Genomic DNA, 14419 nt, shown 5'->3' with positions numbered 1-14419 from the left:
TCACTGGTTAAAAAAAACAAACAGCATAGCAGATTTGTAACAAGTATACATTCTAAAAAGGTTCATTCACGTTTTGATGGATCAAAATGTCAATTAAAAATTGCAAAATTTGTGGTTTTATTAAGGAAAATACTTGTTTGAGGGATAAAGATGACATATACAAATGTAGGCTTAATCTAATTAAAGATTGAACAATCGCAATAAAAGTGGACATATCCCAGTTGAATTATGTATTTGAGTTCCTGAAGCTTGGGGCTCAAACATAACTCCATGCTTATTAGGCTCCCACATTGCGCTCAAATTCTCACTGTGGGTTGGCAGGTCTACAACAGACTGACAAGTGCAATCCATTTCCTAGTTGGATTTTCCAACTAAAGTCAAAGCTTTATGAATCTATCAGAGTGACCTTCCACCAAACAACAAGTAAACTCAATCGTTTTGGATATAGCAAACTTCTCGAGGAAGTTTGTGCTAGGATATTCTAGCATTGCTTTGCCATTAACTTGCAAGGGAAATATACAAATTACAATTAGTTTGGACAACCGCGGAACAAAAATCCTGTGAATAGTTTAAGCCAAGACTGTGATGTGCCTATGTTCACATTGCCCAACATGCAATTTCTATCTAAAACACAAGCAATTGCAATCTAAGCAAATAATTGCATTTGTACTGACAACATGAGAAATATGATGTTACCATTTAGAGACATTGAAAAAAGCTGTCAAAACTACACAACACATGAGAGAATTTGTAGGCAACTGTACAAGCTCTAAAGCAATAAATTCACTACTTGCTTAGCAAGAAATTATTATAGGCCATACGATATTGGTGCTGTATCTAGAACAATTTGACAGTCATCAAACACATGAATAGATCATGAAAAGAGTAGCAAATTCTGTCCTAGCCATCCATTCTACTTTCTTTTCTATTTTATGCATACTACACTTTTTATTTTCCAAAATGATAAACAAGTACAATATTTTGAAAGTTGCTGACAGCTAATGCAACAATGGATGGAGACTCAAATCACCTCAGTACCCTTCTTTTCCCCTACCCTAATACTGGAAATAGAGATAGTTCTATCAGAGAAGCACATGACATCCCAAAATTGTGACATTCCAATTTGAGGTCAAGAAGAGCATTGACAAGTTGCCAAGGTAATTCTACCAGCCAACAATAGTCAAAAATAAAAAGAGATGTACTTAAAAATCTGCATTGCACAAAATTATTCAAAGCAGGCAATAGGTAGAGAAAGGATTATGGATTGCATATAGATTACCCAACTCTATCAGTACATATAGATGTATAATGGATTGCCAAACTCTACTGTATCCAATTTTAAATCTACATTTCTTGGTCATTTTTTAAGTACATATGGTCATTAAAAGATGACAAGGTCCATTGAAGCAACCCTTCCATCGAGAGATAAATCAACGATTTGTAGTGGTTGATAGGACAGCATAATTTTTAGGATGTTTAGCCATGGAGTTCCCCAAGATATGGAATGAAACTTACCATGTGTGAAAAATAGCAATAGAGTAATACATAGCACTAGACTTCACGTAATTTGAAGCATGTTCGGGGTTTCCCACCACTAGCAGCTAAGGATCTAATATTCATATTTTAACTTCCCTGCTACCAAAAGAAAAGGAAAAAAAATGAAAATCGGAAGCACAAAGCTTCATATGCTATACAATACAGTACAAGAAATATACAAGCAGGTTCTTTGAAATTTGTATTCGTATTTAGTTGTGCATAAGTAGTTTAACCAATTAACCCAAGGGGATAGCTCAAGTGGTTGTCATCAATGCTGCTAGGCATTTGACTAGTTCCGTGCCAGCAGGTGCCCATTTTCCGATTCCCTTCAGTGGGGAGCACAGGTCTACACCAACAGGTTTACTACAGATGTAAATGTGGGGAAGCATCCACTGGGTTTACCTGCAAGATTTTCCTTGGAACAAAAAGTAGTTTAACCAGACAGACACTAAGAGAAGTTTCAGTAGAATATCTCATGCAAACTAAGGAACTATGCATACAGGCATGTTTTGCAACACTATACCTACCATGAACTTACAACTGTTCCAATCCCCACAGTAAGCACAACCTCAAAAGTTGTGTAAAAAAAACAATTATTGGGAAAATATGCTTTGCTAATAAAGGTTGACATTAATGACAATTTCAGCCTTCATCACACCCATACAAAATTTCGTTGAGGTGTCTCTAAAAGGTGTACTTTCCATATCAATTATTGCGGAAATTTAGCTACTAAATAACATGGACCACATCATAGAGTAATTGACTGGATAAGGTCTTGCATCACATAAAATTGGCACAACATGTTACATGAGCAGACCATCCTGAGCACTCAAGGCATGAAATCAAGTACATGTACAGTCTAGTTCATCAGGTTGTGATCTAGTTGTAAGTTGGAGTGCTTGCCATGATGATCACTCAGGTTCAAAACCCACCAAGCATACTTGCAATACCCCATTTTCAAGCCCCATTTTGGTTCATGGACCATGGTGTATAGATGGGTAAACAGTTTTTCCTAGGTGCTAAGTTTTGCGAACTTGGAAATGTAGATATTGTACATATCAAGTCTTGAACCATGTAAAGTTCCCAATAGTTAGCTCAAGGCCTAGGCCCACTTGTAAATGTGATTAGCTTACATAGGAGACTTTTTGTTTTCCTAAGTTGATAGCTATGCAATAATGCAAGCATGATATAAGCTCCAAAAAGTAAAGTCAAAATAAATATGATGGTGATATGATATGAAAAGCAGCTCCCATTTAACTTATCCCTTGAGATGACAAAGGTTGGCATAAGCACATAAATCCTAGAGGATAATCTAACACCTCATCTCCATGCTCATAAATGTAGAATTTTCTATGCAAGAGTGCAGTAGATACAATTTTCTGCCGGATAATTATTTCCTTGCGATCTTCAACCAGTATTTTATGCCACTACTATCATTGAATAATTACGCTTCAGAAAATCTCAACAGTAAATGCAATGAAAACAATAAAGATAATAGAAAGACAGCCATGCACAATAGAGAATAATTTTACCCTGGGAAACCCAACCTTGGGGAAAAACCCAGCAGCTTTTCTTTTTGAGAAATTATTCTTCAGCAAGGTTTACAAATCATATATTTGTCTAGAAATGTGTGCCAATATCCAAGTCAAAACACCAGTCAAACTTGGCCAACCTGTTGTCCTTTGAGGTCAGTCCCTTTAGCCCTATTTAACCTACAACCAACAGCCTTCCCGCAGCTCCTGTGGCCTTCCTATGGCTCATGTGGTCTTCCTGCTGCTCCTATAGCCTTCCTGGCTGGCTCCTGCAGCCTATGTCACAAGGTTCGTCAAACTTTAACCTTGAGGTTTGAATTATGGCAAACCTTAAAAAAAAATTGAGGTTCGGCGAACCTCATCAAACCTCATAGCCATTGACCAAGTCCATAGATCAAAACTCATAACCTTTGTCGCAACTCAAGCTTGTAATTTATCCTTATAGCCATTGACCAAGTCCATAGATCAAAACTCATAACCTTTGTCGCAACTCAAGCTTGTAATTTATCCTTGCAGTTTCCATGTCTGTGATAGCATTTGTGATGTTTACTGATGTTGATTTCTTCCTATTTTATCGTATAATTCATTTTAAATTAATATATAATGACGAACCTCATCAAAACATTCGAACTCAAACCGAACCTAATCATTGTCGAACCCGAACTCGAACCTAAACCATGTGACATTGCCTGCAGCCTTCCTGCGGCATTCCTACCGCTCCTGCAACCTTCCTCCTCCACATGTGCGACTATCCAAGAGGGATAAGAGAAATGATGAAGAGAAAGAAACTTGCACTTGCTTGGTGGAGAAAATGAGACACCACACCCTCTATTTATACTTGTCGAATGAGGTGAAATAACCCAAGGGACATACCCCTTCATAGGTTGGGCCGACTTGTCACTCCAAATATTAAATTTTTCATATATCTTCTAGGGTAACTTGAAAACCGTTTAGCCATACAAGAATATCTCCTGACACTACACAAAAATTAACACTCCCTCTTAGCGAGGGAGGTATTCTCCTTAGCTGAAAAATAGATTACCCCTTAGCAGAAATTTCTCCTCCACAAGAAAAGTTCACAAGCTTGTTATGTTAATGTAGTGTCTCCTCACATGCACGTTAATAGATATCGATCACTTCATCCTTGAGTAGGAAATGTGAGTAACACGGGCCATTTACCCCTCGACAAATCAGCATGGCTTCTCAAATAAATGTATCCATCTCCCATGGTCAAATCAGCATGGCTTCTCAGGAGAAGGCCTACCCCTGGCCAAATCAACATGGCCCAGCCAAATCAGCATGGCTTCTTAAGTGAATGTATCATTCTTCCCTAGTCAAATCAGCAGGACCCTATGGATGTCAAATCAGCATGGCTCTAATGGAATAATGTTTGCCCTATGTTGCAGTTGCCCTGGGCCATTCACCCCTAGCCAAATCAACACGGCTTCATAGGTAAATGTATCAATCTACCTACTCAAATCAGCATGGTTGTATGGGAGAAAGTTTGCCTCAATCCTGCAAGCAACAATACTCTGAGCCATTCACCCCTAGCCAAATCAGCATGTCGCAATGGGTGAATGTATCATTCTCCCCTAGTCAAATCAACGTGACATCGTGGGAGAATATCTACCCTATTTTGAAAGTTGCAGAAACATCAGCACTCCCTCTCTAAGAGGGATACATTCTGCATCACACCAATTTTGTCTTTGAAGTATACAAAGTTCACTCTAAATAGAGGCTTCATGAGAATGTTCGCAATCTGCTCCTCTGAGAATATGTATTGGAGCTTCACTCCTCCCTTCTGCACCATGTCTCAAACCATATCCAATTATACCACGTAGGTACCTCAACATATGTTTTGCCGCATACCTTGACTCAACTATAGACTTGCCATCTTCCTTCACTGGATCCATCACCACAGCTACTTTCTAGTCACCCTAACTAAGTGCTCCCTCTGACAATGAAACAAATTTTCCTATGGAAATCCTAGTTGCTCCCTTCGTCAGGGAAGCAAGTCTTCCTGCCACTATTGCTCCCTCTGAAGCATACCATGTTATCTGGCATGGTCCCCTCATAGATAGCATACTGCTCCTAGTGTCCTCTTACCTCTAAGCATTTAGTCTAATAATCTGAACCCATGACATCCTGCTAGAAGGCTGGTCCTTCCACTCTACCTGATCATCTACTCCCTCTGAACTAGAATCTCTTCTGGTCATTTGGCATGGTCCTCAACATCCTAACAATTTTACAATCCTCCCTCTCAAACACCAATCACTCCTATTGAGTTTATGCTCAAACCCTTAGGCCAGACAAGAGCCTAACCGTTTGGCGATTGGAGCAAAAGCCTCCTTGTAGTCCAATCCCTATTTCTAGGAGAACCCTCTCGCCACAAACGTCACTTGGTACTTCTCGATGCTACTATCTGCTTCATGAATCATTGCCTTGGCAGCCTCCACAATGGACTTGTTCTTCCATTCCGCAAACCCCATTTAGAAGGACATGAAAAAAGGAAAAAATCATAACCAAGCAATCCTTTTCTAATATCCAAAGCATACAAAATAAAAGGACAAGAGGCTCACCAAAAAATCAAAGGAGAAAAAATATGATTGGAAGTACTTGTCTCTTGATCGAGGAAGAAATTGTTGAGGGTTGTAGGGAACTGTCAACTCCCTCTTGATCCTTGCCTCCTTGTAGAAATCATTTAAGTCCCTGGAAGTATACTCTCCTCCATTATCTTACCTGAAAACCTTGCTCTTCTTCTCTATCATTCTCCATCCGAGCTCTAAACTTATGGAACCTGTTGAAGACCTCATCCTTGGCATTCATTAAATAAAATAAAATAAAAAATCATTAATGAATGTCAAATGAAGTATTATTTCTGAATTCCATTTGCAATCTTCTTTTGAGGTTGATGTTCATCATCATCATCAACATCAACTATTGATGCATGTTTCTTTTCCTTTTTTTTCATCTGATGGCATTGGGATGCATAGTGTCCAAAATCATGACAATTTAAGCATCCGGTATTTGACATATCCTTCTTTTGATCATGAACAGGAGTTGGTCTTTTACCTGTATTCTTCTTATCAACTTGCCAAAATTTCTTCTTCCTTCTCCTTTCCTTGCATGAGTTGCAAGGGCTTGAGTTTCTTCATCCTGAGGTCCCTACAAGTTGTACTTGGACAACAATCTAGCTTCCTCTTGTACACAATCAGTCCATAGCTTATCCAATTTGGACAGCTTTTCTCGTGCACAAATTCACTGAACAAATGGATCCAATGAGGAAGGAAATCCATTGAGAGTCAGTGTAACAAGCTTTGCATCATCAACGGTATCTTCAATGGCTCCAAGTTCATCTCTCAACTGAGAGACTCTCATAAGATAAGGGAATAGAATTTGATCTGCTCATCATGACACTACAAAGTTGATGCCTCAAGGTTAGTTTCCTACTAGTGTTGTCACTCTGGAACAATCCCACCAAAGCATCATACACTTCTTTGGCAGTCTTCAACTCAGCAACATGTGGAATCAAATGGTCCTTTATAGAATCTATTAAGATTCTCTTAGCCTTGGCTTCATTCTTCTTATGCTTGGCTTTCTCCTCAGCTCCCTCTAACTCTGGAATGACTTCCTTGACATGATCCTGAAGGTCATTTTCTTCCAAGATAAGAAGTATCCTAGTCTTCCAAAATCTTAAATTAGTAGCACCATCCAACCTGAGTTATACTCTGAGACTTGGCACCATTTTGACAAGAGATTTAAAAACCAGCCAAGTTGTTGATCACTGTCTCTTAGGCTTACTTCAATGGCTTCTATTTTGACAAAGCTCTGTTACCATGTTGAATTTTCTATACAAGAATGTAGTACATACAATTTCCTGCCAAATAATTATTTCTTAATGATCTTCAACCAGTATTTTATACCACTACTATCATTGAATAATTACACTTCAGAAAATCTCAACAGTAAATGTAGCGGACACAGCAAAGATCATAGAAAGACAGTTATTCACAATAGAGACAATAATTTTACCTTGGGAAAGCCAACCTTGAGAGAAAACCCAACTTTTCTTTTTGAGAAATTATTCTTCAGCAAAGTTTACAAATTAAATATTTGTCTAGAAATTTGTGCCAATATCCAAGTCAAAATACCGGTCAAACTTAGCCAACCTGTTGTCCTTTGAGGCCAGCCCCTGTAGCCTTTCTTTAGCCCTGTTTCAACTACAGCCAACAGCCTTCATGTGGCTCTTGCAGCGCTCTTGCGACTTTCTTGCTGCTCCTATGGCCTTCCTACTCCACATGTGAGGCTATCCAAGAGGGATAAGAGAAATGATGAAGAGAGTAAAGAAACTTACTCTTGCTTGGTGGAGAAAATGAGACATCACACCCTCTATTTATACTTGTTGAATGAGGTGAAATAACCCAAGGGACACACCCCTTCATAGGCCGAGCCAACTTGTCACTTCAAATATTATTTTTTTCATAATTCTTCTAGGCCGACTTGAAAACCATTTAGCCATACAGGAATACCTCCCAATGCTACACAAAAATCAACGATAAATTCTCACCAACCTCTACTCCGTATATATAAGATTCATCTTTAGACTTTGGAAAGGTTCTTTGGCTGTTCATTTTTACTTGTTCACTTTCCACTTGTGTAGAGCTCATCTTGGCCAAGAAAACCACAGAGAATGTGCTTCCATAAGTTACACACCAATGCCATGCTTAGGCATATGAGATCTAGGATGTGGGAGGGGTTTATGGCAGGCTTTTAGAATGTGTTGGACTTATTTTCCTGTTCCTATAGGGTAACAGCAGTGATAGGTCAAAACAGGAGCTGCAAGGCCATCCATTGTTCTAGCAAGTGGGCTAGCATGGATTCTAGACTTGGTTCCAGTGATCTGGATGGAAAATAGGCCTTGTTCTAGCAAGTAAGCTAGCAAGACTGCCTAGCTGACTACTGTAGAGTCCAGAACACATCCCCCAAGGTGGGGGGTGCACTCCCTGGGATGGGGGATGCTTGGGAAAGCGTTTCACCATGTATCCCTTTTGGGGAAACTATAGGAGACACAATGGTAAATGTTTCCCTAGTGTGGGAGATGTGCTTCCCCGTTGTGGGGGGTGTGTTTTCCCAATTTGTGGGTACCCCCCTGAATTTTGCTTCAAAACAACAATTTATGAGTGAGGAAGCCTATTATTCAACCCTAGGGCCTTACTAATGGTAATGTTTAAGAATCGAAGTAAAAGTGATACTTTTACTTAAATTTTGAACATTACCATCAAACGACTCAGGATGTTTGAGAGTGGTCCTGACCTCGTTAGATTTCTAAGCATGTCAGTTGGGTTTGAGAGAAAGAGACTGCAATTTGCTCATAAGCCCTTGTCATCCCATAGCCTCAAGTTGGGGTGGGTGTTCAAGTAGAATGCCTGCATCTGGGGTTTGGAGTCATTTCCCATGTTTGAATTGTTGAACTGTTTGTGCACTATTTTGTATCTGGTGTTTTCTATTAACTTTCATGTGGGTGAATATTCTTTAGTTTAATTTCCAATTCTGAAATTTAGCTGTCCACTTGTCTACATAACCTGGTTAAATCACCATGACTATGGAGTACTCACAGTCGTTTGTGCCCCAATCCTAACGAAACCAAGTCAGACATGGCCCAGTGCCCTTGTGGTTGACTAAGACTTCCCAAGGTGTGATGTCATGTTGATAAAGCAATGTGAAAATAGTTGTCACCAATGGTAAGATAATTATCAAGGTGATTGTGAATGGTCATATAGAGGTTGCCTATGTTTATTGGTTCATCCTTGACAAGGTCCAACATTTGTTTCATTTGGATATTTATGCTCATTTGGAAGTGTAAGACGTCCCATTCAGATTGCCAATGATAGTCCCACTTAGTCACAAGCTGAAATTTTAGGTCCTTATTCCTATTATCTGACATGTAATCATGATTCAGCACTGTATATCTAACTGAACTTCAGTATTTTCTTGTGGAGTACGTGTACTTATGTGAAAGGATAGGTGGCATCAACCAACCTAAACCTGAAGATACTAATAAAGGAAGCCCCCACAAAAGTTTGCATAAGAATGACTAGGATCGACCAGTAGATTTGCTGAATGTGGATTTAAATGCATCCAGCTCAAATGGAACTGTCTTTGGGTTCATTGGCAGTAGGAGAAAATTCTATCTACTGTTTTTGGTAATGAATAATTTTAGACTTATTATATGTTAGTTCCCAAATGGATTCATGATACCTAAAGTGAAGAGAGTTAAGAGATAACCGTAATATTTTGATTAGTAAAGATACAAGCAATATATTACCATGTGCGCTGTAATAGAAAATAGTAATGTATACATGCAGCCAGGAGAGAACTTACAATCTGATTGAACCTTTGCAGGTCAACTCTCCTGAAAACAAAAATGCAAGTTCTTTTCAACTAAAGCTCATATATAAAACATGTAAAAAGTGAATTCTAACTTGATGGATGTGCTTCTGTTCCAGTTTCATTTACAATTTTACTTCAAGCAAAGCAGGCAATACTTTGTTTAAAAATGTACAAATGTTCAAGTCCATGTAAAGAAACTAGCTTTGAACATTACAAACATAGTCTTATAGCAAGAATCCCCTTCATCAAAAAAATTGTCGTCAATTTTCAACGAACAAAACAAATAAAGTGAGTTTCAATATCTCTGTTGTTAGTATACAGTCTCAATATGAGAGTGGATAGAAACAAACACAAAATGAAGATGTACCATTTGTTGGAAAGAAATGTGCTTGTGTTGTTTAAGAAAGAGAACAAAATTTGCATACCTCAGATAAATTTGCAGGATCTGGAATAAAAGATTCAATAATTGAAAAAAAAGTTTCTCTGTCTTCTTCATGCACTTCGACATTCTCTTCACAATTACCTGTTTCCTCAATACAATGCACCCCAGATTCCCTGATGATTTCATCAATCCCATCCTTATGAATTGGATGATCATTTACTTGCATTTCAGCTAGTGCAAAAATATCTTCATTTTTCTGATCATCTTGATAGAGTTCAGACCCTATACATTTAAAACAAGCTTACACTGTAAGAATCCTTCTCAATATGAGTTGATAAGGAATTGACAAAATAAAGGATTTGAATTTATATTCCATTTTCTTTGTGACATGTATAAGATCTAAGAGAAGAAAAGAAGAATCTAATCTTAAAATCCATTGATTTGTGCCAACCCGAAGTATCTGAAAAAGTCTGCAAAACTAGTCTTCAAAGTTCGTAATCTCAGGAGATTCTTCTCTTATATGAAATTGCATAGCTGTGATTGGTCATAAAATGCTTCATTTTTAACAAATATTTGTACAACACAAGGGAACATCAAAGAAGGAAAAGCTCCAATCCACATTATCATATTTTATAGAACAGCTGAAGTTGACTCCCTATATGTGGTTTAGATGAATACAGAGTCGAAAAAGTAGGCACTTAAATTTTAAAAATAATTACATATATGGCATCCTTTGATCCCCTTTTAGATTATAGGCAAACATTCATAAGCCGTCATAAATGGAGGTAAAGTAGGGGATCATAAATGAAAACTCATTCATTACCATGTTATCCCTCACATGATCTCTTTTATGACATGGGACATAATACAGAGACTTATAATTCCAACTACATTAGCATAGATAATTCTTAAAGCTTTTATTAATTTTAGAACATTATATACTAATATAATGGGAATATAAGTAGCATGATGGCCCACCCCAAGAAATCTCAACAATTTAACACCTGTCAGGGGATCAGCCTATACACAGAGTTAAAGATGATGCCCATGCCATCACGACAAAAAAGTATAAGAAAACAAAGAGGCCCATTGTAAGGTCCTCACCTTGAGTGGCTTGTGGCATGTAACCACACTCCCACCCCATGGTCTCATCTCAGGCCGTGGAAGCTGTTACCTGCCTGCATTAACCTGACCCCCAAGGTCTGTTAAGAAGATGGGGTTACGAAATGCCTCCTTTCTCAACTCTGCAGAATTAGATTTTGACTTCACCATCGTACTCAGCTTGTCGAGAACTTTCTAGTGATATAAATTTTAGCACAATCTAATTTCGGGATTGCAATTTACTCCCTCTAGAAGTTGAGCCACTCAAACCCTGCCACGTCACCAATTCATTACTAGGTGGCATCCACGCTTACTCCAATGTGGGCACCATGGCACTGCAAGGCTAGCATTCTGTTGCGGTACCAATATATCCAGCCATGACTGAATCTGGGCCTGCACAATTGTGCAACCTTTTGTCACCCGTGAATTCCCGAACCTGCAAATAGTGTAGTGAAGAGTTCCAGTGGGCATGGTTCTGCTGGTGGCTAGTCTTCTAGCGCTTAACTCTTATATCCGGCTTATGCCTTATCCGGTTGTAGAAAGGCATGTACCTTTCATCAAACCCCCGGATACCAGATTCAAACCGATACAACACAACAATGTGATGCGGACCCGCATATAACTTATGCGCTATGGCCCCTATGCAACAAGTACAAAGAAAGTTATCCGAACCTATGGACATCCGATCTCCCAAGAGATGGACAACCCTTGCCACCCCTAGATGCCCCGACTCCCAAATATGACATGAAATTCGGCTAAGGATAAATCTAGTCTATGCAAAGGCATTGCTCTTCCCCAAACCTATGTACTTTCATATTTTGGAATTACTCACGCAACCAAAGGGGAAATCCGGCGGAGGAAAGCTCTGAGCCGTTCCCAAAGTAGTTACCCCTACCGATCCCGAAGGTCCAGATTCCTAGATTCTTCTAAGTTCCAACGTGCTAAGAAAAAGGGAAATATGGAATGTTCCTGAAAACATAGTTTGAGGTTGAACCTCGACCTTCAACAAATTACACAGGTCTGCAACCTACTCTTAAGCAGTTTATCATTCATTTCCTAACATTGTGAATTTTTTAGCAATTAAATGAAATTACAATTCAAACAATAGCAACACAGAGAGTTTGTAGAAAGTCACAACTTATAACAACATTCACAAGGTAAGCCCCTACCCACACAATCATGTATACATTCAACTCATAGCATTTAAATAGCCTATAAATCATGAATAAGGCAACAACTTATGATGCTACCAGTCACTGAAACCATATCATACAAGATAGCTAGCAGCGAGTGTAATAGCAATCTTTAAGCATTCGCATATGAATTAGAAGACCATATTATCAATCATTAATATAACAAGGCTATCACAACCTATGACCCAACATTGCACAACTAATCATACTTATCTAAATATAATGAAATGGATGGAAAATGGAGGGGCTTCAATTCGCCATCCAACCAGAGGCTAACTACACTGCAACCTTTCTTGCAACTGACCACCCCCAAGCCATATTCACATTCTAAGGGAATGCTTGCTCAAGGGACTTCACACCAATTTTTAAATAGGGACTCAAAGATGGAGTTCACTGTCCAGGTGGTTTATCAACTATCCACTAACAATAAGCACCATAGTAACTCACTTACTCTTCTGATTCCATTCACAAGGCTTCGCGCAAGGTCTAGATGGGTTATTGCTCAAACCAGGGGATTGAATCCATTGTCCAAGTGGTTTATCAATTGTCTTTTCATAGCAAGCACCACAGGGGTCTGCAATCCACTGTCCAGGTGTTTAACAGCTCTCCAGCAAGCACCACAGTGACTATATTTCCCTGTCTAGGTGGTTTATCAGCTATATAGCAAGCACCACAGGCATATGCAGTCCATTGTCCAGGTGGTTAACAGCTCTCCAGCAAGCACCATAGTGATTCAATCATCCACTAAGCCTCCCACTAACAGAGGGTTGATAACTTGATGCCATAGATGAGTTGATTTTGGGTGTCTTGTCTATTGATGTTTTGGGTAGCATCGGGAGTATTCTCACATGCATGGCAAGCGGGCTAGGTGATGGGGCTTTGCACCAATAGACCCATGGTATTCTGAATACCCACAGTATTGCACCCTTTAGAAAAGTATAAGTACAAGGGTGAGTGATTCATTCTTATGGTTGGTAAGAGAGCATCTTGTAAAGGAAAAGACCAAGTAGGTGTCAGATCTATGGAGGATCGAGAGGGCTTCCGACGAGTCAATAAGAGAGCATCTTGTAGAGGAGAAGGCCAAGTAGGCCTCAAGACCTGTGGAGGTCCAAGGGGACCAAGAGGGTTGAGTACGTCGAGAGGTCCTGTTGTTGGCAAAGAGAGCACAGAGACATGCAGGTGCACGAGACATTGAGAGAGAGATTATCTCAAGTAAGCAAGAGATCTACATGAGTAATATTGCAGGTTTGTTATGAGTGAGATACTTAGTTGTGGCGGGTCTGAGGAAAGAGCACAGAGTAGCAAAGGAGATCCAAATCAGCCAAATCAAGGATAGATATAGGGCTTGATCTGCAAGATTAGATCTAAGGGAATTGTTGTATATGTAATTTTCTCGAAAGTCATTATCCCAATAAGGGAGCCCAAGTAGGTTCTAAGAAGAATTTAATGAAGAACTCTTGATTGGGCAAACTTGCATGTAATATGTTATTGTGCATGATCTAATACTTGGTTTTATAAGTTCCTTTGTGCAAAATTTGTTTCTAGTCAAGCACATCAGTGTGTTTCAGTTAATTAGTTAATTTGAGACTATTACAATCTAGTGTGTGTGTGTAGTGTGCACTGAGTCTAGTGCCCAAAATATAACATGGTATTAGAGCATAGTCTCTAAGAAGGGTAGTGGGAATTGAGATGTGCACAAGCGACAGCACTGAGAGGGAGTTGTCGGAACTGTTGCAGGTAGCAACAGTGTTTTGAAGAACCATGACAAGAGAGTTGGCTAAGAATGGTACACTGCTTGTATGGGTCGTGAAGGCCAGGATGAGCAGGCCTAGTGAGACATGAGGCAAAGCGTTCAACAAAGAGTTGTGGATAGTTGTAGCCTGGTCCATATAAAGAGAGAAATGGATGAAAGATTCATTCCTCAAATGTGCTAGGATCTTGAGAGGAGATCAACTTAAGAGAATGAGAGATTCATTGTGATCTAGGTGTGAAGGTCTTGTGAAGACATCTGAGAGCTTGGAGGAGTTGAGTAAGGGTTGAATCTATTCTTGTGATAGGAGAAGGGTCAAGAAGGCAGGATTGAGATGGTCAGAGGGTTGAAATAGCAATTGGAGATCCAAGTGAGCAACTTGGAGTGAAGGTCAAGCAAAGACCTTGAGGGTCGAGAATTCTTGCAATCTACAGTTAGAGAGATTCATAATTCAGAGGGATTCAGGCTTCGAAGAGAGCCAACCGGCTAAGAGGGAGTCAGCAGCTCAGACGAAGACAACCTTCAAGTTCAAGAA

General features: G+C 39.3%; 1 protein-coding gene across 1 annotated transcript in view; it reads right to left on the bottom strand.

Moving 5' to 3' along the window:
* Nucleotides 1–14419, bottom strand: part of LOC149192722 (uncharacterized) — a 57207-nt gene that overhangs the window by 1054 nt on the left and 41734 nt on the right. Inside the window, exon 4 of the mRNA XM_089404683.1 lies at nucleotides 9884–10122. Coding sequence (XP_089260809.1) covers nucleotides 9884–10122 — 239 coding nt within the window. The remainder of the gene's footprint in view (nucleotides 1–9883; nucleotides 10123–14419) is intronic.

Source organism: Pinus tabuliformis, chromosome 2_2 (assembly GCF_031772625.1).
Source record: "Pinus tabuliformis cultivar Carrire ecotype Pingquan chromosome 2_2, CPIR1, whole genome shotgun sequence".
Taxonomy (NCBI): Eukaryota; Viridiplantae; Streptophyta; class Pinopsida; order Pinales; family Pinaceae; genus Pinus; species Pinus tabuliformis.
This window is presented reverse-complemented; position numbering and strand designations above follow the sequence as displayed.